The sequence below is a fragment of the Ylistrum balloti genome, unplaced genomic scaffold (genome assembly GCF_031769215.1).
Source record: "Ylistrum balloti isolate Yb309-2 unplaced genomic scaffold, AGI_CSIRO_Ybal_v1 Utg370808, whole genome shotgun sequence".
NCBI lineage: Eukaryota > Metazoa > Mollusca > Bivalvia > Pectinida > Pectinidae > Ylistrum > Ylistrum balloti.
This window is the reverse complement of record NW_026782468.1, coordinates 71190-98905: the sequence shown is the minus strand read 5'-3', so window position 1 is coordinate 98905 and position 27716 is coordinate 71190. Positions and strand designations below refer to the sequence as shown.

Here is a 27716-nt window from a genome sequence, read left to right as displayed (position 1 = left end):
AAGACATAATTTCTAAACAGGAACCATAAGATCAGGTACCTATAATAAAGAAAACGTGAAGAATGACAATAGATTACGAAAAAACACGTGAAAAAGACCAGATTTTCTAAAAACAAGAAGAATAGATAACAGATCTCATAATAAAAAATATACGTGAAGAATAGAACCAGGTTTCTTAAAAGAAAAAAAACCGCATGAAAATTAGGATAAAGTTACCTAGAAAGGACCTGTGGAATAAGACCAGGATTCTTACAGAAAAAAGACAGATAAAAGATAGAGCAGGTGACCTAGATAAACGTGAAAGATAAGCACCAGACGATGACAACTAAATCACAAGGCATACTAACGAGCATCAGTGATAGTGATAGTGAAATTATGTCAATACTCCATTATCTTCATCAGTACTTTTTTTTTCTTACCGTCAGTTGTTCACAAAAAGCAAATTATATACAAATTCAAAACAATACAAAACTCTACCTGTGCTCATGATGTCTTTGTTATAGACTGACAATCAATTCATTATTCTTTTGCGAGTCGTTTTATTTCTGTAGATGGCCACTCGAATGATGCTGAATATTGGTTAGGCGGGGCGGACATATTTGTGGAAGGTGACTGGCGATGGGTATACTCTGACCAGCTTTTCAGCTGCACAAAGTGGTACCCCGGCGAACCAAACAGCTACCATAGCCAACAAGAAGATTGTTTGATTGTTGCAATAAGGCAAAATCGAGAGTATCGATGGGATGATAGACCATGCAAAGAACAAAATAACTTCATTTGTGAGATCGGGTAAGTCTGCATTAAGGTGAAGAAGCATATTTAAAAACTGGAGATTCTTTAAATGTTGATAGTGTTTTGAACGATTTATGTGTTAATTTTGCCGAATGTTTCAAACCAGCCATAGTAATATTACAAGAATATCGAAAATTCAGGACAATTTCAATAAACGGTCTTTACACGATATTTTTTGAGCATTTTAGAATACCAAAGAAAGATTCCATCAAAAGAAAAAACAATAAGAAATTAAAAAAAAATAAACAAATGACTAACATAACAGTAAAATAGATATAATATTCTGTCCTGTTAGTGATGCTTGTTAATTGTCCAAAGAAATATAAAAGGGTGATCTAAAGCCTTAATTGACATCGTTAAACAATCTCTTAATTCAAATGATACAAATGTGACATTACCAAGGATACACATGTGTCATTAACAAGGATACAAGTATTAAATTTAATTGATACATTCACAGCTTGCTTATTTTTGAAATTATATCCTCATTCGTTAAGAGACTCTCCAAATCACTTATGCACCAGTACTTGAAGTACTTTACTTTCAGTGACAGTTCTGGAGCAATCGAGATTGGCTGACCGTGACTGAGCCTGCAACTGGTGCCGTTACTCAATAATAATGCAGTTACTTGTCGGAAATAAACATAAGATAATAATACAATATTCCAGTTTTAACTTTTCTATATTCTTAGTCCACTTCCCCTCTTCTGTATAGGTGGTCCTCAGTAGAAACCATTATATGTTACGTTATAAGATAAGTCGTTATCTGTTGGTCATGTCTACAATGTAGTATAGATCGGTTTTTGACGGTACAACAACAATGACTTACCTTGCAAGATTCGGTCCGATTTTCATAGTTGTGTTGGGTCAGGGTAAGATTTGTGATCATACGCATCTATCTCAAACTTAAATTTCACAGTGTTTTTCGAAGATAATAACATACATTTCGTTGGTGTCTCTGATCATAATACATGTATAAACATACTGTAGCAGGGATTTATCACACGATTTTCTTTCAGATAGTAATTTTAGAAGAATTCAATGTGAGGACTTATTTAAAGGCACTATTATTTTCACTGAAGATGTTTGTTTTACTTTTTCACGGTAATATACTTTTCAACAACATACAACATTTTAAAGTCTTTATGATTTAACTCATGACTTACAACAAAGTTTTGTCTTATTGGAAGTTAAATATTAATGTCCAATTAATTGTTATATTTTAACAATATATAGAGTCATGTGTCGACTGTACTGCTACATGGCTTGTTCCATGTTAAACGCTTATAGCTGATTGATTTCCAGTGATCTGTGGATGTCCAAACGGCTGGGAAACCTATAATAGTTCCTGCTATTTTGTGTCCGATGACAGGAAAAACTGGACTGCAGCATCGGTAACTTAGACGACTTTGATTGTACATCGCCTGGAATACATTTCAAAGACTAATTAATAAATATTCATAACTTTTTTCATTAAAATTTTATTGATATTTGATTAATTTGGCTCTCGTAATTGATTTGCATATTTTCCTGTCCTTGTTCTGAATGAGTTGGTCATTCGTTGATTTGATATATGTTATTAAGATAAAAAAAGAGCCATTCATGAGTAAGTTTTAAAGTCTTCATAATAATGTCATTGAGATTTTGTTTTGTGTGTGCATTTTGCAGTTGGACATGTTTAATGCTCGTAAGTCTGACATTTGGTTTCATTTTTGTTAACATTGTTCTCATTTAGGAACTTGACATTACATACTTAGATTGACCAATGTTCATATGGTGACATTCATGAAGACCTCAGAAGTTACTTAAACTTCCGAAAAACGTATCTTGTTCTCGTGGTACTATGTCAGTTGTCTCCATGTAACACTTTAATAACTTTGATATCTTTAACAGGACGCATGTTCATCGTTCCACGCCCACCTCGCTGAAGTTGAAGATGCACAAGAGGACAATTTCTTGAGGCAAATGCTTATACAACTTCATAGTAGGCTGTGCTTTCATTTATGTTAATGAGATTGATAATGCTGATGTATTGACGTCTCGAGCGCTTTTCATTCACTCCTGTGTCTTTCACAGTGACGGTATTATTTTCTTGTTTACCTTAATACATGTTTGAAAATACGAAAAATCATTGTACAAAATCTTTTGGATTGCAATCAAAAGGACGAAAAAGAATCGTCACTATATTCATTCTTATTTCATCAATGATTGCTTTTGTACTCAGCTGACCATCGTGACTTTTGGCTCGGCGGGAATGACATATTTGTGGAAGGAGACTGGAGATGGTATGAAAGTGGTCAGTACCTGGGTTACACTAACTGGAACCCGGGCGAGCCAAACAATCACCACTCCTCTGGCGAGGACTGTTTAGAAGGATATCTCACTTATTCTCATTCGACTTTCCGATGGAGAGATCGACCATGCATGATCAGAATTTTTTATATTTGTGAGATAAAGGAGAACAGGTATGTTCATTTAATATAACACGAGAACAACTCTCAGAACAGCTATTGTGAGAACTGTTACTTATTCAGTGATAATATCTCGAGATCAGCTAATTATTCCATAAAACTATCTTGAGAATGGTTGTCTGTAACTGTAAGAACTGCTAGTAAGTAGAACTGATTTGTAGTCAGTGATATTATCGTGTGAACTGATTTGTCGTCAATCAAAGTGACAGTGTTGGTAATTCAACAAATGTTCTTAGCGATCCGTTCAGAAGTCATTGAAGCTCTTCTTTGAGCTGAAGAATTTAAGCTACATATTTTGATCAGTTACAAGTTAGGCAGTTAAGATTTTTTCTTCAGTTCTATAATACAGTTCACTAACTACAGAGATAATGAAGATCGTGGCAATGTCTTTGGTACTGAAGGCAATGAGGGCACGTATACAAGTAATTGTTTTGGGTTTTTTTTTCTGTCCTATTTCTATATTTTCTTTCAGGTTTCAATGGATTGAATTGGGTCGAAAGTGAATCAATAAATTTCCCGGAGTGGCAATGGAACTTAATAATCACACATATTGTTTCTCGTATCATTACGGATATAACACGATTTTAAAGAACATATATATTTTTAAAATTATATCAAATAAAAGGTTTTAAAAAATCATAGTTTTATTTATATTTATTCTTTGTTTGTAAATTACATGGACATTATTCTAAATGTTGATCCATGGACGGGTTTAAGGAGTCACTGTGAGTTTCGACTGAGATACATATAAAATAGTACATCTAGACCCTAAGGAGACATAAAATTTTCTGTAGACGCCATCGTACACAGGTGTAATGTTAATCCTATCTATGTACAAAATTATGATGAAGTGTTTACGGTATTATTATTAAAACTTAAAACGGATTAAATTTACTGACAACAAAGCGATATCGGAATGTAGCTATACGCTGAAAGGATTTAGTAAATTGGATGTAAAAGATTACATGTCCTGTCAGATGTAACGGTTACATGTCCCGTCAGATGTACACAATCACATGCCCCGTCAGATTTACACGATCACATGTCCAGTCAGATGTTAACAATCACATGCCCCGTCAGATGTACACGATCACATTTCCCGTCAGATGTACACGATCACGTGTCCTGTCAGATATACACAATCACATGGCCTGTCGAATGCACACTATCATTAAAATACCCTAATGCGTCCTACATAGCAATAATACAATTTAATAACTGATAACTCATCAACGGGGAAATAATCTTTCTAATCAAACATCAATATAAATTTTTCTCAAAGATTTTCAGCATCATGTGATGAGATGATTGGTCAATCGACAGAATTCGATGAGAGATTCCAGAGGGATCTTGACGCCCATCATTGCCTGATCTCTTGCTCTTTTAAAGTTGATCTTTTCCCTCTTTTTTCCCCTCATGTTTTGCTATGAATTATATGAAATTAAAAATTTTCTGTCCAGAAATGGCGATAATAATCTTTAACTGCCAAATACAAGATTGTCACATATCGGCCATTTTTAGCTTTATCAAATCAGTCGCACAGACAAAATGACACAACTAAGGACCAAGAGGGATCTACACATGAAATTTGAGACCCAACTAACCCATATCAATTACTCCTTATTTTCATAAAATCTCTTTCGTGAGAAAATATGATTTTTCAGCATCAACCTAAAATTCTTCTGTCTTCTTTTTTAGCTATTAAGTATCCATGATGAAATCGTCAAACATCTCGAGGTATTTGATAATGTTTGGTACAATGGTTTGATTTCTAAATGGAAAAAAGCATGGTATATGTGATAATATGTTAAAATAATTCGGATCCAACCTAACAAATAGGAGAAAAGGGTTATCATAAATGGCTCTAAATCTACATGGAAAACCCTAACGGCAGGGGTACTACAGGGATCAGCTTTAGGACAATATCTTTTTTTCATTTTATATAAATGACTTTGGCGTCGAACTTGTTAGGAATAGAATTTAGTGTAAACCTGCATGAAATCCCAAAGTTAAATTTTGATAAAAAGCTCAAACTAAAATCCTTAATAAAAATATGGAATAGGAGATCATTTACACCTATTGGAAGAATTAGTATTATTAAATCACTTCTTATATCTCAGTTTAATCATCTTTTTATCTCTTTACCTAACCCTGAAGATAAATTTCTCAAGAAACTTAACTTAGTTCTCTATGATTATCTTTGGAATGGGAAGCCAGATAAGATAAAAAGGGAGGTAATCACTCAAAATTACACCAGTGGTGGATTAAAAATGGTTAACCTCACTGCTTTCATACAAGCATTAAAACTCACCTGGATTAGGAGACTTTACCAAAAAACAGAGAAATGGCAAACAATACTAATGTCATATATTGATACAGATCTTCTTGCTGTTAGTGGTACTGAATATATAAAGCTTTGTATAAAGAAGTGTAAAAATAAATTTTGGCAGGATGTTCTAAATGCCTGGTATAAAGTGCAGATAAAATATAATATTAAAGCCTTTCAGGAAAACTTAATTAAAGTTCCAATTTGGTATAACAGTAAAATTCTTGTTGGAGGTAAAGCACTATTCCTTAAAAAATGGTATAAAAGTAACATAATAATCATAAATGATTTGATGAAAAACTCAGAAACTGGCACATTTTACCCATTTGATGAATTTATTCAGAAATATAGAATAAACACTAATTTTCTAGAGTATCATGGTCTGGTCTCAGCTATAAAAAATATATCTCCTCATACGATACACATAAAGTACTTAATATAACTTACCCATACATACCAATTAACTCACAGATTTTCTTCAGAGATAAAAAAGGTTCAAAATTATTTTATAATCTTTTAAATAATCAGAATTGATTCCAAAAGGCACCAAAAAATGGAACTCACTGTTAGACGATATTGACCACTCATCATGGACTAGGTATCATAGAATCCCATTCCAGGTGACAAACAGTGCAAAACTACAATGGTTTCAGTACAGATTAACCCATTACATCTTGGTAACCAATTCTTTACTTTTCAAACTAGGACTAGTTATCTCCCCTCTCTGTGTTTTCTGTAATACTGAAACTGAGACAATTACCCATGTTCTATGGGAGTGCCAGGAAGTTCAAAACTTACTTCAGTGCTTTAAAACATTATTAGAAGCTTTATTAATCCCTTTCTCGGTAAACAAAAAATCGTTTATTTTTGGCTTTCTCTTTCAGAACTCTCTTCCCAGTAATCGTGTTGACAATGAAATTGTCATAATCATAAAACAGTACATTCATAGAATGAGATGCTTTCACAACTCTCTAAATATAAATGTTCTTAAAAATATAATTAAAGAAAACTATTCAATCCAGAAATATATTGTAAAAAGTAAAGAGGACAAAGAAAAACAAAAAATTGATAACGAATGGAAAAAATGGGAGAAATTACTTAACCTGTAGTCTTTCAAATCCACAATTCAGTTTTGAATTTTTACTACTCATGATCTCTTGATGCCCCTGTCTTAGCCGAATATTTTAGAAGCACATATAAGTAGTTTCAAATAAGTAGTTTTTGCAATTGTACAACAAAAATATCATCATTTCTTGTCTTCAACATTCTACCTTCAGACCCCCCCCCCTCTCTCTCTCTCTCTCTCTCTCTCTCTCTCTCTCTCTCTCTCTCTCTCTCTCTCTCTCTCTCTCTCTCTCTCTCTCTCTCTCTCTCTCTCTCTCTCTCTCTCTCCTAATGTGTGTGTGTGTGTGTGCATGCGTGGTTTATGGTGAGTGTGTGTGTGGGTGTATGTGTACATAATCAAAATATAATATTGACAGTGTATAGATGATGATGATGATGATGATGATGATGATGATGATGATGATGATGATCTATGATGACGATTGATCAAGCAGATGACGATGAAGTGACAATGATGATAATGTGATGATGATTGATGATGATGATGATGATGATGATGATGATGATGATGATGATATTGATGACGATGAAGATGATGCTGATGATGATGATGATGATGATGATGATGATGATGATGATGATGATGATTTTGACATCACCAGGTTTCACGATGATGATGGATGGTATTGATCTGTGTGATTGTGTGGGTATATGCCATTGTGTGTTTTTTGTAATGTCATTCATGTTGAAAAATGTGCAAAAAAAATAAAAATTAAAAAAAAATTATTGGCGTCGAACTAGAGTCGGAAGTAAACTGTATTGTATAGGCTATAAAGAAAACATGTGTACGTCCTATTGTTGAATATGCAGATATTGTATGACCTACATGTTAAACATTTATCCGTCCTATTCCTGAATATGCAGATATTGTATGGGCTATTTTGCCATCTAAGAAAACTACTTTAACGTAGATGGGTTTAAGTCCCCGATCCAACATATAGCTCTGCCTGCTTATGTGGATTTCGTGTAGAGGATTGTGGTCACTTCATCAAAGACAACTTCTCTTTAACTCCTTTTCTGCTCTTAGTGATGCCATTTCTTCTACCTTCCAAACCCTTTCTACATGACTGTCCTAATCACGATGAAAACACTATATATTGTGGATTTAGTTAAGAGATTCCTTAATAATATTAATCGCTTTTAGTAGATGATCTTTCGTCTCTTCGCCTTTTTGCTTTTATCAACTTCGTTGTTACCTTTCTGGACTCCTCTATAGGGGAATCCATATATTTTCATGTCGCTATGCATGTGATTTTGTTATTGTTTCTTGTTTTGTTTTTCTTTGATAATCAATTCACATCTATGGAGCAATGTTTGAACAACGCCAAACTTGGTGTAAGGAGTTTTGCGATCGGAAGTTGAGTTATTGGTAAGTGTGCGTCTTTTTCCTATAGACAAATACTTTGATGGTACTGTCATTTTATTCTTTACAAGGAGGGTGTCGGGAAATAGTTTAGTGCCATTGATTTCTTCATCACAGTGAATATGATGCTGTTGGTGGTATCTACGATATTGATATGTTCAGTCAGAACTTTCTGTGACCGTTTTTTTAATATTTCAATATGCTATTAATATACCGCTTCCAGACTTGGATTGCATTCTACGGTGGCCACAGCCTCTTCGCCATGAACAGTTTGGCCACAATCGGAGACACTGGACTACACGTGGCCTTACCAAGCCGTTGCTGGTGAGGATATCTCAGAAGGCAAAGTATGTTGTTGTATGTTCAAATTCTAATGAAACCGTGAGGTCTTGGATATGGAGATTGGTGTTCTTTTGCAATGACCGGTCTTACTCTATGTCGCCTCTAATGATCTCAAGTGCCTTGTTGGTTGGTGTGTTGTTGATTTTCCCACCAGGGGTCTCAAAATGTCTGCTAGTGTAACCAATGGAACCAGTATAGTGCAATATAGGCTGTATTTTTGGACCTTGGGTGTGCAGTACATTCTAACTATGTTCTCTGCAGTGTGATAGAGGTGTCTATATTGTGATTCGGTTATCTTATTTCATTGCTTTAGTTTTGATAGATACCCGCAGCTTTGTGAACTTTTGGGTAGGGTTGTTCTTGAGTTTTACATATGTTTTGTTTTCTTCGAGCAAAACTGTGACTTGTTCTCGTATTCGTCAGTGTCCATGATGACTGTTGTTTCAACATGTCTGCTGGTAAAATCATGATAGGCCAGTTTACCAGTTCGTCATACTATTTTCGACTCTAGTGTACAACGTATATAGGATTATAGTACAGTCGAAAAAGTAGGTCGAGTCCTTATCAGCTCGTGCAATAAATTCGTCAGTACTAGTACGCTTTACTGGTCATTTGTCTGATAAAGGTGACTATATAGTCATCGAAACGTCACACACAAATCTTATACTGGTCTTGTTACTATTCTGTTGACATTACCTACATGAAGAAATTGTTCCAAAATTTAATGGACAATTTCTCTGTGGTGACCTGCCGACCAAGTAACGGACTGATATCTGTGGTAGATTTTATGAATTATAAAAAATATGTAGCATAATGATAAAAAAATCAAGTAGTCATATCTCTTTTTTTTCATATTTCATCATTACACACTATTTTGTAACTGTTATGCAGATTTGTAATTAAATTGATGTGTATTGTGTTCAATTTGTTGAAGAGCTGGCTTTAGTCGCCTCCTGGGCCTCAAAAGTTTTACAACACTGACGAATCCTCGGAGGCTTGTATGATGCAGTTTTATTCATTGTTTGGCGTTACTGTACCTCACCCGAAATTATGAAAAGGTGCTATTCACTTGTATGTCTTTTGTACAATCTTTCATAGGCTTTGCCTGTTGTCCAATTCCGTTTCCATTATGATCTATACAATACTTCGGAAATGAAAATAAAAGTAACAGGCATTGTCAGTTGATATGTAAACGCCATATCATATCAGTAGGCGACAAAAAGCGTAGATAAGGAATCGTTTGATGGGGGAGGGGGGTTATTTTTGGAAGTTGTGAGGTATATGTAGTAGTAAGGCGATGATTAAACAATTGTTACTCAATAGTTTGGAAGGACATGTTGTCATTCTCATGATGTGTAACTACTAGGTTTTTTCGGAAGTTAGTTTTGACTTCAGTTTTTTACTTGAATGAGTGTGTATGAATAAATGGTAATATTCTCACAAATATATTATAACTATATGATTATATGCAAAATATATAATGTATATTTCATACCACCAATATTGATAGTTTGTATAGGTCTATCAAGTCATCAAATTTTTTATACAATGAAATTAGTTGAAATGAAACAGATATTTGAATTTGCTTATGGTTGAAAGAGCGCACAGCAAAGATTCCTTGGTCGTTTTTATTTTCATTTGAGAATTTGTAAATTGAATAGAATGTAAAAATTAACCATGATTCTGACATGATTATCGTTTTCGAGGGTTTGGGTGGGGATGTTGTAGGTAAATGGAGGTATTTTCATTTTATTTGAAGATTGATTCATATTACTTCCAGACTGATTTTAAGAATTTGTTAACAATTTCAGTCAACATGTGGATTGTATCATGCCCATCTTGCTGAAATTGAAAGCGCAAGGGAGGACACCTTTCTTAAACAAATAATCTCGAAATATCATGGTAAGGTGCCGTTTTTTTATCACTATTTATAGGCATTTAATAAATCATGCTGACCTTTCAGCCCATTTAGCGAGTGAGAATTTTAAATCGAGAAATGAAAGTTGCACATAAATTTATGCTAAAAAAAGGAATTACGAGCAAACATACCTCAAAACTCCAAAACACTCAAAATATGAACAAAGGAAATATATACCACCTGTGATAAAAAAACACATGAAGACATAATTTCTAAACATCAACCATAAGATCAGGCACCTATAATAAAGAAAACGTGAAGAATGAGAATAGATTACGAAAAAACACGTGAAAAAGACCAGGTTTTCTAAAAACAAGAAGAATAGATAACAGATCTCATAATAAAAAATATACGTGAAGAATAGAACCAGGTTTCTTAAAAGAAAAAAAAACCGTATGAAAATTAGAATAAAGTTACCTAGAAAGGACCTGTGGAATAAGACCAGGATTCTTACAGAAAAAAGACAGATAAAAGATCGAGCAGGTGACCTAGATAAACGTGAAAGATAAGCACCAGACGATGACAACTAAATCACAAGGCATACTAACGAGCATCAGTGATAGTGATAGTGAAATTATGTCAATACTCCATTATCTTCATCAGTACTTTTTTTTCTTACCGTCAGTTGTTCACAAAAAGCAAATTATATACAAATTCAAAACAATACAAAACTCTACCTGTGCTCATGATGTCTTTGTTATATACTGACAATCAATTCATTATTCTTTTGCGAGTCGTTTTATTTCTGTAGATGGCCACTCGAATGATGCTGAATATTGGTTAGGCGGGGCGGACATATTTGTGGAAGGTGACTGGCGATGGGTATACTCTGACCAGCGTTTCAACTACACAAAGTGGTACCCCGGCGAACCAAACAGCTACCATAGCCAAAAAGAAGATTGTTTGATTGTTGCAATAAGGCAAAATCGAGAGTATCGATGGGATGATAGACCATGCAAAGAACAAAATAACTTCATTTGTGAGATCGGGTAAGTCTGCATTAAGGTGAAGAAGCATATTTAAAAACTGGAGATTCTTTAAATGTTGATAGTGTTTTGAACGTGTTAATTTTGCCGAATGTTTCAAACCAGCCATAGTAATATTACAGGAATATCGAAAATTCAGGACAATTTCAATAAACGGTCTTTACATGATATTTTTGTGAGGATTTTAGAACACAAAAAAGAAAAAACAATAAGAAATTTAAAAAAAAAAATAACCAAATGACTAACATAACAGTAAAATAGATATAATATTCTGTCCTGTTAGTGATGCTTGTTAATTGTCCAAAGAAATATAAAAGGGTGATCTAAAGCCTTGATTGACATCGTTAAACAATCTCTTAATTCAAATGATACAAATGTGACATTACCAAGGATACACATGTGTCATTAATAAGGATACAAGTATTAAATTTAATTGATACATTCACAGCTTGCTTATTTTTGAAATTATATCCTCATTCGTTAAGAGACTCTCCAAATCACTTATGCACCAGTACTTGAAGTACTTTACTTTCAGTGACAGTTCTGGAGCAATCGTGATTGGCTGACCGTGACTGAGCCTGCAACTGGTGCCGTTACTCAATAATAATGCAGTTACTTGTCGGAAATAAACATAAGATAATAATACAATATTCCAGTTTTAACTTTTCTATATTCTTAGTCCACTTCCCCTCTTCTGTATAGGTGGTCCTCAGTAGAAACCATTATATGTTACGTTATAAGATAAGTCGTTATCTGTTGGTCATGTCTACAATGTAGTATAGATCGGTTTTTGACGGTACAACAACAATGACTTACCTTGCAAGATTCGGTCCGATTTTCATAGTTGTGTTGGGTCAGGGTAAGATTTGTGATCATACGCATCTATCTCAAACTTAAATTTCACAGTGTTTTTCGAAGATAATAACATACATTTCGTTGGTGTCTCTGATCATAATACATGTATAAACATACTGTAGCAGGGATTTATCACACGATTTTCTTTCAGATAGTAATTTTAGAAGAATTCAATGTGAGGACTTATTTAAAGGCACTATTATTTTCACTGAAGATGTTTGTTTTACTTTTTCACGGTAATATACTTTTCAACAACATACAACATTTTAAAGTCTTTATGATTTAACTCCTGACTTACAACAAAGTTTTGTCTTATTGGAAGTTAAATATTAATGTCCAATTAATTGTTATATTTTAACAATATATAGAGTCATGTGTCGACTGTACTGCTACATGGCTTGTTCCATGTTAAACGCTTATAGCTGATTGATTTCCAGTGATCTGTGGATGTCCAAACGGCTGGGAAACCTATAATAGTTCCTGCTATTTTGTGTCCGATGACAGGAAAAACTGGACTGCAGCATCGGTAACTTAGACGACTTTGATTGTACATTGTCTGGAATACATTTCAAAGACTAATTAATAAATATTCATAACTTTTTTCATTAAAATTTTATTGATATTTGATTAATTTGGCTCTCGTAATTGATTTGCATATTTTCCTGTCGTTGTTCTGAATGAGTTGGTCATTCGTTGATTTGATATATGTTATTAAGATAAAAAAAAAGAGCCATTCATGAGTAAGTTTTAAAGTCTTCATAATAATGTCATTGAGATTTTGTTTTGTGTGTGCATTTTGCAGTTGGACATGTTTAATGCTCGTAAGTCTGACATTTGGTTTCATTTTTGTTAACATTGTTCTCATTTAGGAACTTGACATTACATACTTAGATTGACCAATGTTCATATGGTGACATTCATGAAGACCTCAGAAGTTACTTAAACTTCCGAAAAACGTATCTTGTTCTCGTGGTACTATGTCAGTTGTCTCCATGTAACACTTTAATAACTTTGATATCTTAAACAGGACGCATGTTCATCGTTCCACGCCCACCTCGCTGAAGTTGAAGATGCACAAGAGGACAATTTCTTGAGGCAAATGCTTATACAACTTCATAGTAGGCTGTGCTTTCATTTATGTTAATGAGATTGATAATGCTGATGTATTGACGTCTCGAGCGCTTTTCATTCACTCCTGTGTCTTTCACAGTGACGGTATTATTTTCTTGTTTACCTTAATACATGTTTGAAAATACGAAAAATCATTGTACAAAATCTTTTGGATTGCAATCAAAAGGACGAAAAAGAATCGTCACTATATTCATTCTTATTTCATCAATGATTGCTTTTGTACTCAGCTGACCATCGTGACTTTTGGCTCGGCGGGAATGACATATTTGTGGAAGGAGACTGGAGATGGTATGAAAGTGGTCAGTACCTGGATTACACTAACTGGAACCCGGGCGAGCCAAACAATCACCACTCCTCTGGCGAGGACTGTTTAGAAGGATATCTCACTTATTCTCATTCGACTTTCCGATGGAGAGATCGACCATGCATGATCAGAATTTTTTATATTTGTGAGATAAAGGAGAACAGGTATGTTCATTTAATATAACACGAGAACAACTCTCAGAACAGCTATTGTGAGAACTGTTACTTATTCAGTGATAATATCTCGAGATCAGCTAATTATTCCATAAAACTATCTTGAGAATGGTTGTCTGTAACTGTAAGAACTGCTAGTAAGTAGAACTGATTTGTAGTCAGTGATATTATCGTGTGAACTGATTTGTCGTCAATCAAAGTGACAGTGTTGGTAATTCAACAAATGTTCTTAGCGATCCGTTCAGAAGTCATTGAAGCTCTTCTTTGAGCTGAAGAATTTAAGCTACATATTTTGATCAGTTACAAGTTAGGCAGTTAAGATTTTTTTCTTCAGTTCTATAATACAGTTCACTAACTACAGAGATAATGAAGATCGTGGCAATGTCTTTGGTACTGAAGGCAATGAGGGTACGTATACAAGTAATTGTTTTGGGGTTTTTTTCTGTCCTATTTCTATATTTTCTTTCAGGTTTCAATGGATTGAATTTGGTCGAAAGTGAATCAATAAATTTCCCGGAGTGGCAATGGAACTTAATAATCACACATATTGTTTCTCGAATCATTACGGATATAACACGATTTTAAAGAACATATATATATATTTAAAATTATATCAAATAAAAGGTTTTAAAAAATCATAGTTTGATTTATATTTATTCTTTGTAAATTACATGGACATTATTCTGAATGTTGATCCATGGACGGGTTTAAGGAGTCACTGTGAGTTTCGACTGAGATAAATATAAAATAGTACATCTAGACCCTAAGGAGAAATAAAATTTTCTGTAGATGCCATCGTACACAGGTGTAATGTTAATCCTATCTATGTACAAAATTATGATGAAGTGTTTACGGTATTATTATTAAAACTTAAAACGGATTAAATTTACTGACAACAAAGCGATATCGGAATGTAGCTATACGCTGAAAGGATTTAGTAAATTGGATGTAAAAGATTACATGTCCTGTCAGATGTAACGGTCACATGTCCCGTCAGATGTACACAATCACATGCCCCGTCAGATTTACACGAACACATGTCCTGTCAGATGTTAACAATCACATGCCCCGTCAGATGTACAAGATCACATTTCCCGTCAGATGTACACGATCACATTTCCCGTCAGATGTACACGATCACATGTCCTGTCAGATGTTAACAATCACATGCTCCGTCAGATGTACAAAATCACATGTCCCGTCAGATGTACACGATCACATTCAGATCCCGTCATGTATGTCACACCTGTCAGATGTTAACAATCACATGCTCCGTCAGATGTACAAAATCACATGTCCCGTCAGATGTACACGATCACATGTCCCGTCAGATGTACACGATCACGTGTCCTGTCAGATATACACAATCACATGGCCTGTCGAATGCACACTATCATTAAAATACCCTAATGCGTCCTACATAGCAATAATACAATTTGATAACTGATAACTCATCAACGGGAAAACACTCTTTCTAATCAAACATCAATATAAATTTCTCTCAAAGATTTTCAGCATCATGTGATGAGATGATTGGTCAATCGACAGAATTCGATGAGAGATTCCAGAGGGATCTTGACGCCCATCATTGTCTGATTTCTTGCTCTTTTAAAGTTGATCTTTTCCCTCTTTTTTCCCCTCATTTTTTGCTCTGAATTATATGAAATTAAAAATTTTCTGTCCAGAAATGGCGATAATAATCTTTTACTGCCAAATACAAGATTGTCACATATCGGCCATTTTTAGCTTTATCAAATCAGTCGCACAGACAAAATGACACAACTAAGGACCAAGAGGGATCTACACATGAAATTTGAGACCCAACTAACCCATATCAATTACTCCTTATTTTCATAAAATCTCTGCCATGAGAAAATATGATTTTTCAGCATCACCCTAAAATTCTTCTGTCTTCTTTTTTAGCTATTAAGTATCCATGATGAAATCGTCAAACATCTCGAGGTATTTGATAATGTTTGGTACAATGGTTTGATTTCTAAATGGGAAAAAGCATGGTATATGTGATAATATGTTAAAATAATTCGGATCCAACCTAACAAATAGGAGAAAAGGGTTATCATAAATGGCTCTAAATCTACATGGAAAACCCTAACGGCAGGGTACTACTGGGATCAGCTTTAGGACAATATCTTTTTTTATTATATGTAAATGATATTGGCGTCGAACTAGAGTCGGAAGTAAACTTGTATTGTATAGGCTATAAAGAAAACATGTGTACGTCCTATTGTTGAATATGCAGATATTGTATGGCCTACATGTTAAACATTTATCCGTCCTATTCCTGAATATGCAGATATTGTATGGGCTATTTTGCCATCTAAGAAAACTACTTTAACGTAGATGGGTTTAAGTCCCCGATCCAACATATAGCTCTGCCTGCTTATGTGGATTTCGTGTAGAGGATTGTGGTCACTTCATCAAAGACAACTTCTCTTTAACTCTTTTTCTGCTCTTAGTGATGCCATTTCTTCTACCTTCCAAACCCTTTCTACATGACTGTCCTAATCACGATGAAACCACTATATATTGTGGATTTAGTTAAGAGATTCCTTGATAATATTAATCGCTTTTAGTAGATGATCTTTCGTCTCTTCGCCTTTTTGCTTTTATCAACTTCGTTGTTACCTTTCTGGACTCCTCTATAGGGGCATCCATATATTTTCATGTCGCTATGCATGTGATTTTGTTATTGTTTCTTGTCTTGTTTTTCTTTGATAATCAATTCACATCTATGGAGCAATGTTTGAGCAACGCCAAACTTGGTGTAAGGAGTTTTGCGATTGGAAGTTGAGGTATTGGTAAGTGTGCGTCTTTTTCCTATAGACAAATACTTTGATAGTACTGTCATTTTATTCTTTACAAGGAGGGTGTCGGGAAATAGTTTAGTGCCATTGATTTCTTCATCACAGTGAATATGATGCTGTTGGTGGTATCTACGATATTGATATGTTCAGTCAGAACTTTCTGTGACCTTTTTTTTAATATTTCAATATGCTATTAATATACCGCTTCCAGACTTGGATTGCATTCTACGGTGGCCACAGCCTCTTCGCCATGAATAGTTTGGCCACAATCGGAGACACTGGACTACACGTGGCCTTACCAAGCCGTTGCTGATGAGGATATCTCAGAAGGCAAAGTATGTTGTTGTATGTTCAAATTCTAATGAAACCGTGAGGTCTTGGATATGGAGATTGGTGTTCTTTTGCAATGACCGGTCTTACTCTATGTCGCCTCTAATGATCTCAAGTGCCTTGTTGGTTGGTGTGTTGTTGATTTTCCCACCAGGGGTCCCAAAATGTCTGCTAGTGACCCGGAGACATTGTAACCAATGGAACCAGTATAGTGCAATATAGGCTGTAGTGAGTTCCCTTATTTTTGGACCTTGGGTGTGCAGTACATTCTAACTATGTTCTCTGCAGTGGGATACAGGTGTCTATATTGTGATTCGGTTATCTTATTTCATTGCTTTAGTTTTGATAAGATAGATACCCGCAGTTTGTGAACTTTTGGGTAGGGTTGTTCTTGAGTTTTACATATGTTTTGTTTTCTTCGAGCAAAACTGTGACTTGTTCACGTATTCGTCAGTGTCCATGATGACTGTTGTTTCAACATGTCTGCTGGTAAAATCATGATAGGCCAGTTTACCTGTTCGTCATACTATTTTCGACTCTAGTGTACAACGTATATAGGATTATAGTACAGTCGAAAAAGTAGGTCGAGTCCTTATCAGCTCGTGCACTAAATTCGTCAGTACTAGTACGCTTTACTGGTCATTTGTCTGATAAAGGTGACTATATAGTCATCGAAACGTCACACACAAATCTTATACTGGTCTTGTTACTATTCTGTTGACATTACCAACATGAAGAAATTGTTCCGAAATTTAATGGACAATTTCTCTGTGGTGACCTGCCGACCAAGTAACGGACTGATATCTGTGGTAGATTTTATGAATTATAAAAAATATGTAGCATAATGATAAAAAAATCAAGTAGTCATATCTCTTTTTTTCATATTTCATCATTACACACTATTTTGTAACTGTTATGCAGATTTGTAATTAAATTGATGTGTATTGTGTTCAATTTGTTGAAGAGCTGGCTTTAGTCGCCTCCTGGGCCTCAAAAGTTTGACAACACTGACGAATCCTCGGAGGCCGAAACAACTGTATGATGCAGTTTTATTCATTGTTTGGCGTTACTGTACCTCACCCGAAATCATGAAAAGGTGCTATTCACTTGTATGTCTTTTGTACAATCTTTCATAGGCTTTGCCTGTTGTCCAATTCTGGTTGCATTATGATCTATACAATATTTCGGAAATGAAAATAAAAGTAGTAGGCATTCTCAGTTGATATGTAAACGCCATATCATATCAGTAGGCGACAAAAGCGTAGATAAGGAATCGTTTGATGGTGGGGGGGTGTATTAGTAAGGCGTTGACTGAACAATTGTTACTCAATAGTTTGGAAGGACATGTTGTCATTCTCATGATGTGTAACTACTGGGTTTTTTCGGAAGTTAGTTTTGACCTCAGTTTTCCTTGGATGAGGTCAAAATGGTACGGAGATAAGACAGTACTTTTGAGTTAGCGGAGATAGCAATAGAGGCATCGGGAACGTGAAAATGGTTTATATCTTACGGTTAGGTCTTTTGTGTACCATCCTAATTATCAACGGTAAGAATGGAATTCGTTTTTATGAGCTTCAAGATTTAGTAATAAATCTTATTGAGACTCAATATATATCAAAATGATAGCTTGTCATATATGTATCTATACGTCTTTTCCATGTCACTACGTCAGGAAAACTTATTTACCATATTTATACAGTGAAAATATGAAGTATGAATGCCGATGCACCCAACTTACGTCACACAAGCTATCAGACGGACTTAATCATTGAAGTTTATAGAGCAAACATTTAGTAAAGCTTTTCCATTGATCTATTCATTGTCATCAAAATTATTTTGCCATTTTTATTGATAATTTAACGAGTCATTTCTTGTGCGAGAGCAAACATACTTGATTGTTCTAAAGGGATTTTCTGGTTCTGACTTCAAGCATTACGTCTCTCTCTCTCTCTCTCTCTCTCTCTCTCTCTCTCTCTCTCTCTCTCTCTCTCTCTCTCTCTCTCTCTCTCTCTCTCTCTCTCTCTCTCTCTGTGTTGCATTCAAAATTATGGTTATTTGTTTTATACTTGCATCATGTACATCATACACAGCGGTCCGAGGATGTCCGAACGGCTGGGAATCATTTGAAGGCTCCTGCTACTTTGTGCCCAACATGTCGGAAGACTGGTCCGCGGCATTGGTAACTATAATGTCCTTCAGCAGTATGTATTTCATTAATTGCAATATGCTGCTGTTGTGCTCAAATATACCTAACGTTCCTACACCTGACTGTCATAGTGTACGTTGTATATATATATATGTAAATATATTCTCACTGATTTCGTTATTGTTGTCAGAATGGAAGAATGTCATAGTGTACGTTGTCTATCAGTATATATATATATATATATGTGTGTGTGTGTGTGTGGTTTTTTTTTTTTTAAATATATTCTCACTGATTTCGTTATTGTCAGAATGGATGAATGTTTTTCTTTGGTATACAATCAGTCAAAATACCTTCTTGTAACAAAGTTTGTGCTTCCTTTTACAGAGCACATGTAAATTGTACCATGCTCATCTAGCTGAGATTGAAGATGCGTACGAGAACAATTTTCTGAAACAGTTGGTCAACAAGTATCATGGTATGTAGCTTCAGCATTTCAACAAATGTATATCTAAATCAGTTTTAAATGTAACACAATTTGAATTACTTTTTTAAAAGATCTCTTAAAATAAAATAGGATAAAAATAAAAATGACCCTTGTAGTCATATTCAAAGTGTTTCTGTGAGTGTAAATGTGTTAGCGTGTTAGGAACTTGGCCAAAAACAATCCCTCGTTGTTATAGATTTACAAAAAACAAAAAGGTGAACAGCGCATTCGAAGACAAATTCAGAATTACCGCTGCATTTCTGTACAGCTGTTTCGTCTTGCTGGAACTCATCGGTGATGCTAAGGGTCTAAATGTTGAAACGTTGGAAATGCGATCAAGGAAAATCGAACCTAATGGAGAAAAAAAAAGTCCCACAATTCAATAGATTTCGTGACTTTCATTGATTTTTTATCATAAAAAATCCCCGTCTGAAACATGGCTATATTAAATAAATGAAACCGTGGCATGCAGGTCATGGCCAACCTCGGAGATTAAAAGTCCACAAGTACTGTCCACAACATATACTGCACTGCATTTCATTGTTTTATGAGAAAATATTGGATGTAAAGTCAATATACTGTATTCGTGAAAAGTGGGCTTGCTACTTTTTTAGAGAGAGAGTGATACTACATAACCTGCATGACACTTAATTCATTCGAATATTGGCGTGGTTCAGGACAAACACATGCTCTTAACTTTCTTCTAAGATTATCCGACTTGGGAAAATTACTATATTTATTTAACTAAAGGGCTAATGCACCTCCCCGTCTTGGTCTTGACTGTTTTCGACCACTTTGGATTTTCGTCTCTCAGCTCCTAGGTTTCACACATTAGGCCCTTAGCATCACTGGCAAGTCCTAGAAGGACGAAACAGCGGTATGGTGTACTCCAATTCATTATTTAGTTTACTCTAATTCTAGAATTTGCTAAAATTGCTAATCTTCACTTTATTTCGTTATTCATTTATCTATTTTTGTACAATTCATCAATTAATATTGTGAAATGATGATAATAACAAATAGATGTTATACAGTTACATTATACGACGTAAATCCATTTATTTACTTAGATGCACATTCGCACGGTAGGATGTTTTGGTTGGGAGGATCAGACTCGTTTGTGGAGGGAGATTGGCGATGGTTGGAAAATGATGAGCGTTTCGGTTACACAAACTGGAACCCAGATGAACCAGACGATAATCATGAGGAGAATTGTATAGCAGCAGTCCTCAGCAGCTCGCACTTATATTGGCGTGATCTGAAGTGTAACGACAGAAACAACTTCATTTGTGAGATTGGGTATGTTTGTATTCGTTAACTTACGTGACGTATTCACGTCGCCAGAATACTGACGTTCGTCGGTGAGATGATACCCGGAAAAGGGAGGAGTCACAGAGACGGAAAACCTGTCAATCAATCAATCAATCAATCAATCAATTAATCAATCAATCAATCAATCAATCAATTAATCAATTACGTTTAGTATAGTATGTACATAAACCAAAGTTCTACATTGTTTGTTAAAGTGGATCTAGGTTTGTTTCACCATGATCAGTAATCCTTAAGTTACTTACATTACCAAGCCTGAGTTTGCTCATTATTTCAGAAAATAAATCGCGTATCTATTTAGAGGTTTTCAGGTATTCCAGTTGCAAAAACGCGAGGCGAATACAGAAATGAATACCAAAACATAAATATAACTTTGGAACCCATTTGTATGAGATATTGTTTCTGTAAGCAATTAAGATTAAAATGCCACATATTTCTTTTTTGAACCAGTTACTCCATCAGAACCCTGTAACATGTTAGCTTGTATTGATGTATAAAAATTATTGAACCAGTTACTCCATCAGAACCCTGTAACATGTTAGCTTGTATTGATGTATAACACATATTGAACCAGTTACTCCATCAGAACCCTGTAACATGCTAGCTTGTATTGATGTATAAAACATATTGAACCAGTTACTCCATCAGAACCCTGTAACATGTTAGCTTGTATTGATGTATAAAACATATTGAACCAGTTACTTCATCAGAACCGTGTGACATGTCAGCTTGTATTGATGTATAAAAATTATTGAACCAGTTACTCCATCATAAGCCTGTAACTGATGCATAAAACATACTGAACCAGTTACTTCATCAGAACCCTGTGACATGTCAGCTTGTATTGATGTATAAAACATATTGAATCAGTTACTCCATCAGAAACCTGTAACTGATGCATAAAACATACTGAACCAGTTACTTCATCAGAACCCTGTGACATGTCAGCTTGTATTGATGTATAACACATATTGAACCAGTTACTCCATCAGAACCCTGTGACATGTTAGCTTGTATTGATGTATAACACATATTGAACCAGTAACTCAATCAGAACCCTGTAACATGCTAGCTTGACGTTGTTTACATCGTGATCTGTGCTTCATTATAAAGTCATTATAATTATTATTTTATCTGCAGTGAGGATACTAGTGGTGTCGTTGTTGGATGACACTGACCTTGTTGTTGCTGTCGTTATTGTATGACGCTGACTTAGTTGTTAATGTCGTTGTTGGATGAAGCTGACTTTTTGTTACTGTCGTTATTTGATGAAGCTGGCTTAGTTGTTAAGTACATCAAATATACTAAATGTTCTGTTTCACACCGTCTTTTTATTTTGCTTCTTTGTAAACAAAAGTGTTTATCCTTTTAGGTAACTGCACTTCCAAAGCGAGTGTCTAATACTGGATTTATCGAGTTACTCTGAATATTTGATTAGGAAGCAAAGAATCTAGTGAAAAAATACATACTTTTTAAAATCTCGAATACGAAAATCGTTCACGCTTTAATGAAAAATTCCATCTCAACGTATATAGACCACCACAACGTCATAAAATGGAACCAAAATGTCCAGGTTTTCAGATCCTGAGGAAATCATGTAATCTAAGCGAACTGTCATTTAAAATGGCGACTCAGTAAAATGGTACAGTCATTTCACTGATTTCACGAGTACACAAAACAAACAGTGTAATGATTCACATCAACGTACTTAGTCATCGAAGTGTTTAACACGATAATAATACAGACACATTAGGATACACAATTTTAACATTTATGCATTGCACTGCACAGTCATCAAGTAGGCCGATATTTCTATCGATATTTGTTCGGTTTTGTAATGATGTTTCAAATTGCATGAAATTCATCATGTCCCTAGGATCTAACAGCGCCTAACTTCATATCGGACAATGGGATACAATATGTTCCGATGTGGTAATAATGATGATGACCTTCAAACGTTGCCATCTTCCTCCTCCTTCTTATCAACTTGCATATCTCAAATGCCTGTGTGTTGTCAGTTGTCAGCTATCAACCGTTTTTGTGGAAATAATGATTTTTGGAACAAGTCATTTGATATCGGATCAACTACAACATGTAAATATCATTGGGAGGGAAAGCAGGAATGTTGCCAGATAGAAATGTAAAGTTCAAAATTAAGAAATCGAAATTGTCACGTTTATCATAGGTTAGAAGAGTGCTGTTCTTATAGTTCTGGTTTCATCAGATTGACTTCCAACTGCCATCCCTGAAGCGTTTCTTTGTAAACGAATGTGAAGGGCATCTCAATTGTTCAAGAATCATAATTTATCATATTCTAAATGTTATAATTATACAAACCCTGAACACGTAAATGGAAAGTATCGTATGATTCTCGCTTTATAGAGTACAAAGCTTAACGTTTTCAGGAAAATATTTAAATTTTGGTTATTATCGGCAGACTATTGCTAAATGAACAGTGATGGGAACTAACAGTGCCCGCATCGTGAACTCATAATGAGAAGTGCTTATAACAAAGACATTGTCAATTTATTTTTCGGGCATCTACGTTCTTCGATATTCAAGGACTATAGATTCAACTAAATACTATCAGAAGTAGAAGACAGAACAGGAAAAATCTGTATGGCCAAAAATTGTATTAAAAAAAAGTCGTATCACCAAGCACGTGATCTATATGTCTGGTCGGGAAATTAAAGTCCAGCTGATAAATTGAAAGGCGGGGGCGGTATCTAAATGTATACTAATTTAGTCTGTACTTGTTTTAGTCCAGGAAGACAGTATTCTTTATCAACGGAATGAAATAATTTTAAAAAGCGAGAACAATTTTACAATACAATAGAATAAGATACTATTTTATGCATCAAATGTGTATAAAACGATTCGATGATTGCACCCCGCTCTATTTTGACAATCACAGATAGAGTGCATGATAAGGGCTTATCTATGTCTTGTAAATGCACTCATGAAATGGTTAAGTTGTATTTGGTCTTTAGTTACAGTTCAGTCGTAAAATGACGTATAATAAACAACTCGGGCTTGTTTGTGCTCTGGTGATACAAGGTAGGAACGGAATTTACTCTTCTACAACAATGTGAAAGTACAAAATTAACTTTATTGATCATATGCCATTGATGGCAAAGACGCTTGCATAGACACTTGTATGTGCTTCTAACGTTTTTACCAGGTCATACATAATTTTCTGATTTCCGGTAACAATGTTTTAAATACTTCCCGCTTTTTCATGTTAAGAAACATAACATCTAACAGTAAAATATCCTGATTTAATCAGCCGCAGTAGTCCGAGGATGTCCGAACGGCTGGGAAACGTTCGATGGTTCCTGCTATTTTGTGTCCGATATAACGGAAGACTGGTCAGCGGCTTCGGTAAATATGACTTTCATTTCTCAGACAAATGTTACTACTGCTCTGATTTATAACTAAGAACAAGATTTTTCGTTTGTTTCTGTCGACGGAATTCTTCTGAAGTGGCGATATGACCTGCACTGACACAGCATGTTGTATAGTTTATAACTGAATTCGTGCTTCGTTTCTGTTGTTATGCATAAGAGGTTCACAATACTTCTAAACATCATTATAGGATGGGTTGAGTCATTTCACCATTACAATAATAACGTATAAGTTATTTTTACAGGCAACATGTGGAGTATTTCATGCCCATCTTGCCGAGGTTCAAAATGGATACGAGGACAACTTTCTGAAACAGCTTATCATCCGATATCATAGCAAGTTCCGATTTCTTATTTAAGACAAATAAGGTTAATTATTCATAAACGTTCATAAATTTAGTCATGGTAACGGTCTCCGGATTTATTTATATCACCAGATATATCACGTGTAAGTTTTCTTGAAATGATATTAATTTTTAATAAAAAAAAAAAAAATACGTTTAGGAGTGTCTTTAGTTTAATAATTCAATGAGACAGATAAGATGACTCCCGATATACAATAAACTCAAACATCAATTATTTCCGAAAGGAATGCTTTCTTTTTTACCCAACTTTTTATTAAAAAAGTGAAACATTTCGTAATAATTTTTGCTTTATATTGTACATTGAACCGATCCTCTAGACATTTTTAAAAAAAATATCTTATTTTGTTTTTGTTTTTTTTTTTTTTGTTTTTTTATTTTTAATTTTATTTATGTATTTACTTATTATTTGTATCTCTGAAAACGTCTGCTGTGTTATTGATTTTATCATTCTGTATCTTAATACAATAAGTGAAATGTTGTTTCACTATAACTAGATTTCAAATTCTTGACCGAGTCCTGAAGAGTGCATAATCACAATTTTATATACTGTTTGGTACAACATTAGAACAAGTTATCAACATTACGCTCACCTATCAACAATCACTAACAATTGTATTTTGCACATTTAGATGGACACATCCAGGATAGGTATTTCTGGTTTGGGGGAACAGACATGTTTGTGGAGGGAGACTGGCGATGGAGTGATAGTGACCAGAGACTTAATTACACTAACTGGAGGGCAGGCGATCCGAACGATCTAAATCACGCCCAGGACTGTATGGTAGCAGATTTAAATTGCAATCATTATTATTGGATTGACAGAGAATGTGAAAACGCATACAATTTTGTTTGTGAGATCAGGTTTGTACACGAAATCCTTAATAACACCAAAAATGTAATATCAAAAAATAGTCCGGTGCTGTAACACTAAACACCATATTACTTGATCAGTAGGACTGGGCTTCGTGTGTAGAATGTGTTCCTTTTTTTTAATAATATATACCTCTTGTTTACAAAATGATAATAAATTATGAGAGGCATTTTCATGTGTGTATTTTTTTATTTTTTTCATATTTTGATATTTTATATTTAATGAATACCAACATATTATTTTCACGCACGTGTTAGGTGAGTTATTTTATAATTAGTGTGTGTTTTTATTTACTGTTTGGTAAATTAATAGTCATAGACAAATAAGGAAATGACGTAACAAAGGAATTTGTGTCACATTCATCCAAGACTTCCTGTATTGATGTAATAAATGGATGTTTTGTATCATATTATATTTTCAGGGATGGCTCTAGTGCTGCTGTCATTGGTTGAAGATGAAAGACTTTCACAATACTTCAGTTAAATTTGTTTGAAGAGAAAATATATCTCACCACGTTTCCTTTGATATTGGTTTATAGAGCAAAATGTACATACCAAAGGGGAGCAACTCTTACATACCTAAGATATCGTTGCTTACATATCAGGAACCCGTTGATAAGTGGGTTCTGTAATCAGGAACACACCATCGATGAGTGTGTGCTGCATCACCTAATCCTATAACTCAGGAGAAGAAAGAAAACCGCCGTATACACACACCGTAAACTCCTTACTCGTGATAGCTAAAACGAAAGAATTATAGATCATCGATGAACTACAGGGTAGTTCATGTGTTCAATATGGTTAAGCGACTTCTGCTTCATCAACGAAGACCAACAAATAAATCTACGTCAAACTAAGGTCAAATAGATCACAATAAGTTCATGTGTTCAATATGGTTAAGCGTCTTCTGCTTCATCAACGAAGACCAACAAATAAATCTACGTCAAACTAAGGTCAAATAGATCACAATACCTAAGATATGAAAAGGTTATGGAACCATCAGATATACTTACTGGTAACGTTTAATAATACTTCTCAAACGTAGATAGAATATTTCTGAAGGTCAAAAAAATTCCCCAAAATCTTCATCACTATGTATCTATCAAAACCATGTACTGTTTACGTTATTGTTAGAAGTCCAATCTTACATGATTAGAGAATCGGTATATAGGCATAGCCCTTAACGCCGTATTAAAGTGGTATACATAAAGATAAATGAAAATAAGTTCCCACAACAATTAATGAATTAACAGTATTTATTGACTTGAGTTTTTAAGAAATACACTTTAAATCATCACCTACGTGTATTTAATCTCGCGTTCGCCATTCCTGAAAACGAAGTTGTCATACCAAGTGAATGTCATGTAACGGTGTTAAACAAATTTGTGATAGTTATCAACAAGATGTGTTTATGAAACCATGTGCTCCACAGTTGCAACAAAATTCTGAAGTGGGACATTAAAACTGTAAAGTGCAAAGCATGTGTTAATTGCATACATACTTAAGTCTTCATTGTGGTAATAATTTGATAGTTTTAGTTCAATAGTTATGGCCAATGTTAATGTTTATTTCAAATGAAGGTCATAGGTCACGGTCAATGTCACATGGTCGAAATTCCACCGGAAAGGTCTTGTCACAAGGAACACACATGCCAAATATGAAACCTCTACCTCTTACAGGGCAATAGTTATGGGCAAGGTTAAAGTTGACAACTGTCAGACAGACAAACAAACAAATAGCACAAAAGCAACGTTTGATATTTAAGCTATCGATGTCATGACCTAGTACACGTGTACTTTCGTACTACTTGTTTTTGGGCATGTTTGAAAATAACAAATTCTTTTGGAAGATCTAAATAAAGTTTCTAAACAAACAGGAAAGCGGAGATCATTCATCGCCAAAATTAAACACACTAAAATATTTTACAGTTTAAATCAAAGCTACTTATGTGTCCCTTTTACGTTGCGATTGGAGCGAATTCTAGAGAAGGAATGTTGTAACAGCGATACAAATACCATAGAAAATGGAATTTATAGATAGGATTTAGGAGAATATTAATATAATGTTGGAATGGGTGCTATAGACTCTCGGGAATATAAGAAAACAGTTCGTCCTTAGGTATATCTACATTGTATAGGGTTTATAGGTTTTTGTAAAGAAAGGCAGCAAGGAATAAGC

The 27716-nt window shown here is 34.6% G+C and overlaps 4 protein-coding genes across 4 annotated transcripts; all 4 read left to right on the top strand.

Annotated features, from left to right (window-relative positions):
- Positions 1 to 1611: 1611 nt before the first annotated feature.
- Positions 1612 to 3765, top strand: LOC132558666 (perlucin-like protein). Its single transcript, XM_060223262.1, has 5 exons — positions 1612 to 1663; positions 2097 to 2185; positions 2685 to 2775; positions 3016 to 3256; positions 3735 to 3765. The coding sequence occupies exons 1-5, from the start codon at positions 1612 to 1614 to the stop codon at positions 3763 to 3765; spliced, it is 504 nt and encodes a 167-aa protein (XP_060079245.1).
- Positions 3766 to 8849: 5084 nt separating this feature from the next.
- LOC132558665 (perlucin-like) lies at positions 8850 to 11888 on the top strand. The gene is made up of 4 exons (XM_060223261.1): positions 8850 to 8876; positions 10230 to 10320; positions 11088 to 11325; positions 11858 to 11888. Exons 1-4 carry the CDS (start codon positions 8850 to 8852, stop codon positions 11886 to 11888), a joined length of 387 nt encoding a protein of 128 aa, XP_060079244.1.
- A 241-nt stretch (positions 11889 to 12129) lies between these two features.
- LOC132558664 (macrophage mannose receptor 1-like) lies at positions 12130 to 20888 on the top strand. The gene is made up of 8 exons (XM_060223260.1): positions 12130 to 12181; positions 12615 to 12703; positions 13205 to 13295; positions 13536 to 13776; positions 14120 to 14193; positions 19031 to 19119; positions 19471 to 19561; positions 20641 to 20888. The coding sequence occupies exons 1-8, from the start codon at positions 12130 to 12132 to the stop codon at positions 20886 to 20888; spliced, it is 975 nt and encodes a 324-aa protein (XP_060079243.1).
- Positions 20889 to 23907: 3019 nt separating this feature from the next.
- Positions 23908 to 25991, top strand: LOC132558663 (perlucin-like). The gene is made up of 5 exons (XM_060223259.1): positions 23908 to 23956; positions 24192 to 24280; positions 24549 to 24639; positions 25298 to 25529; positions 25961 to 25991. The coding sequence occupies exons 1-5, from the start codon at positions 23908 to 23910 to the stop codon at positions 25989 to 25991; spliced, it is 492 nt and encodes a 163-aa protein (XP_060079242.1).
- Positions 25992 to 27716: the final 1725 nt, after the last annotated feature.

Excerpts from the sequence above, each read along its gene's own strand:
- LOC132558666 (XM_060223262.1), top strand. The coding sequence starts at position 1,612 with ATGACTTACCTTGCAAGATTCGGTCCGATTTTCATAGTTGTGTTGGGT. Across the intron at positions 2,186-2,684 it reads AAAACTGGACTGCAGCATCG|GACGCATGTTCATCGTTCCA; the intron begins GTAACTTAGACG and ends TATCTTTAACAG. Across the intron at positions 3,257-3,734 it reads TGTGAGATAAAGGAGAACAG|GTTTCAATGGATTGAATTGG; the intron begins GTATGTTCATTT and ends ATTTTCTTTCAG.
- LOC132558665 (XM_060223261.1), top strand. The coding sequence starts at position 8,850 with ATGACTGTTGTTTCAACATGTCTGCTG. Across the intron at positions 8,877-10,229 it reads TTGTTTCAACATGTCTGCTG|TCAACATGTGGATTGTATCA; the intron begins GTAAAATCATGA and ends TAACAATTTCAG. Across the intron at positions 10,321-11,087 it reads AATAATCTCGAAATATCATG|ATGGCCACTCGAATGATGCT; the intron begins GTAAGGTGCCGT and ends TTATTTCTGTAG.
- LOC132558664 (XM_060223260.1), top strand. The coding sequence starts at position 12,130 with ATGACTTACCTTGCAAGATTCGGTCCGATTTTCATAGTTGTGTTGGGT. Across the intron at positions 13,777-14,119 it reads TGTGAGATAAAGGAGAACAG|TTCTATAATACAGTTCACTA; the intron begins GTATGTTCATTT and ends TTTTTTCTTCAG. Across the intron at positions 19,120-19,470 it reads AAGACTGGTCCGCGGCATTG|AGCACATGTAAATTGTACCA; the intron begins GTAACTATAATG and ends TTCCTTTTACAG.
- LOC132558663 (XM_060223259.1), top strand. The coding sequence starts at position 23,908 with ATGACGTATAATAAACAACTCGGGCTTGTTTGTGCTCTGGTGATACAA. Across the intron at positions 24,281-24,548 it reads AAGACTGGTCAGCGGCTTCG|GCAACATGTGGAGTATTTCA; the intron begins GTAAATATGACT and ends TTATTTTTACAG. Across the intron at positions 24,640-25,297 it reads GCTTATCATCCGATATCATA|ATGGACACATCCAGGATAGG; the intron begins GCAAGTTCCGAT and ends TTGCACATTTAG.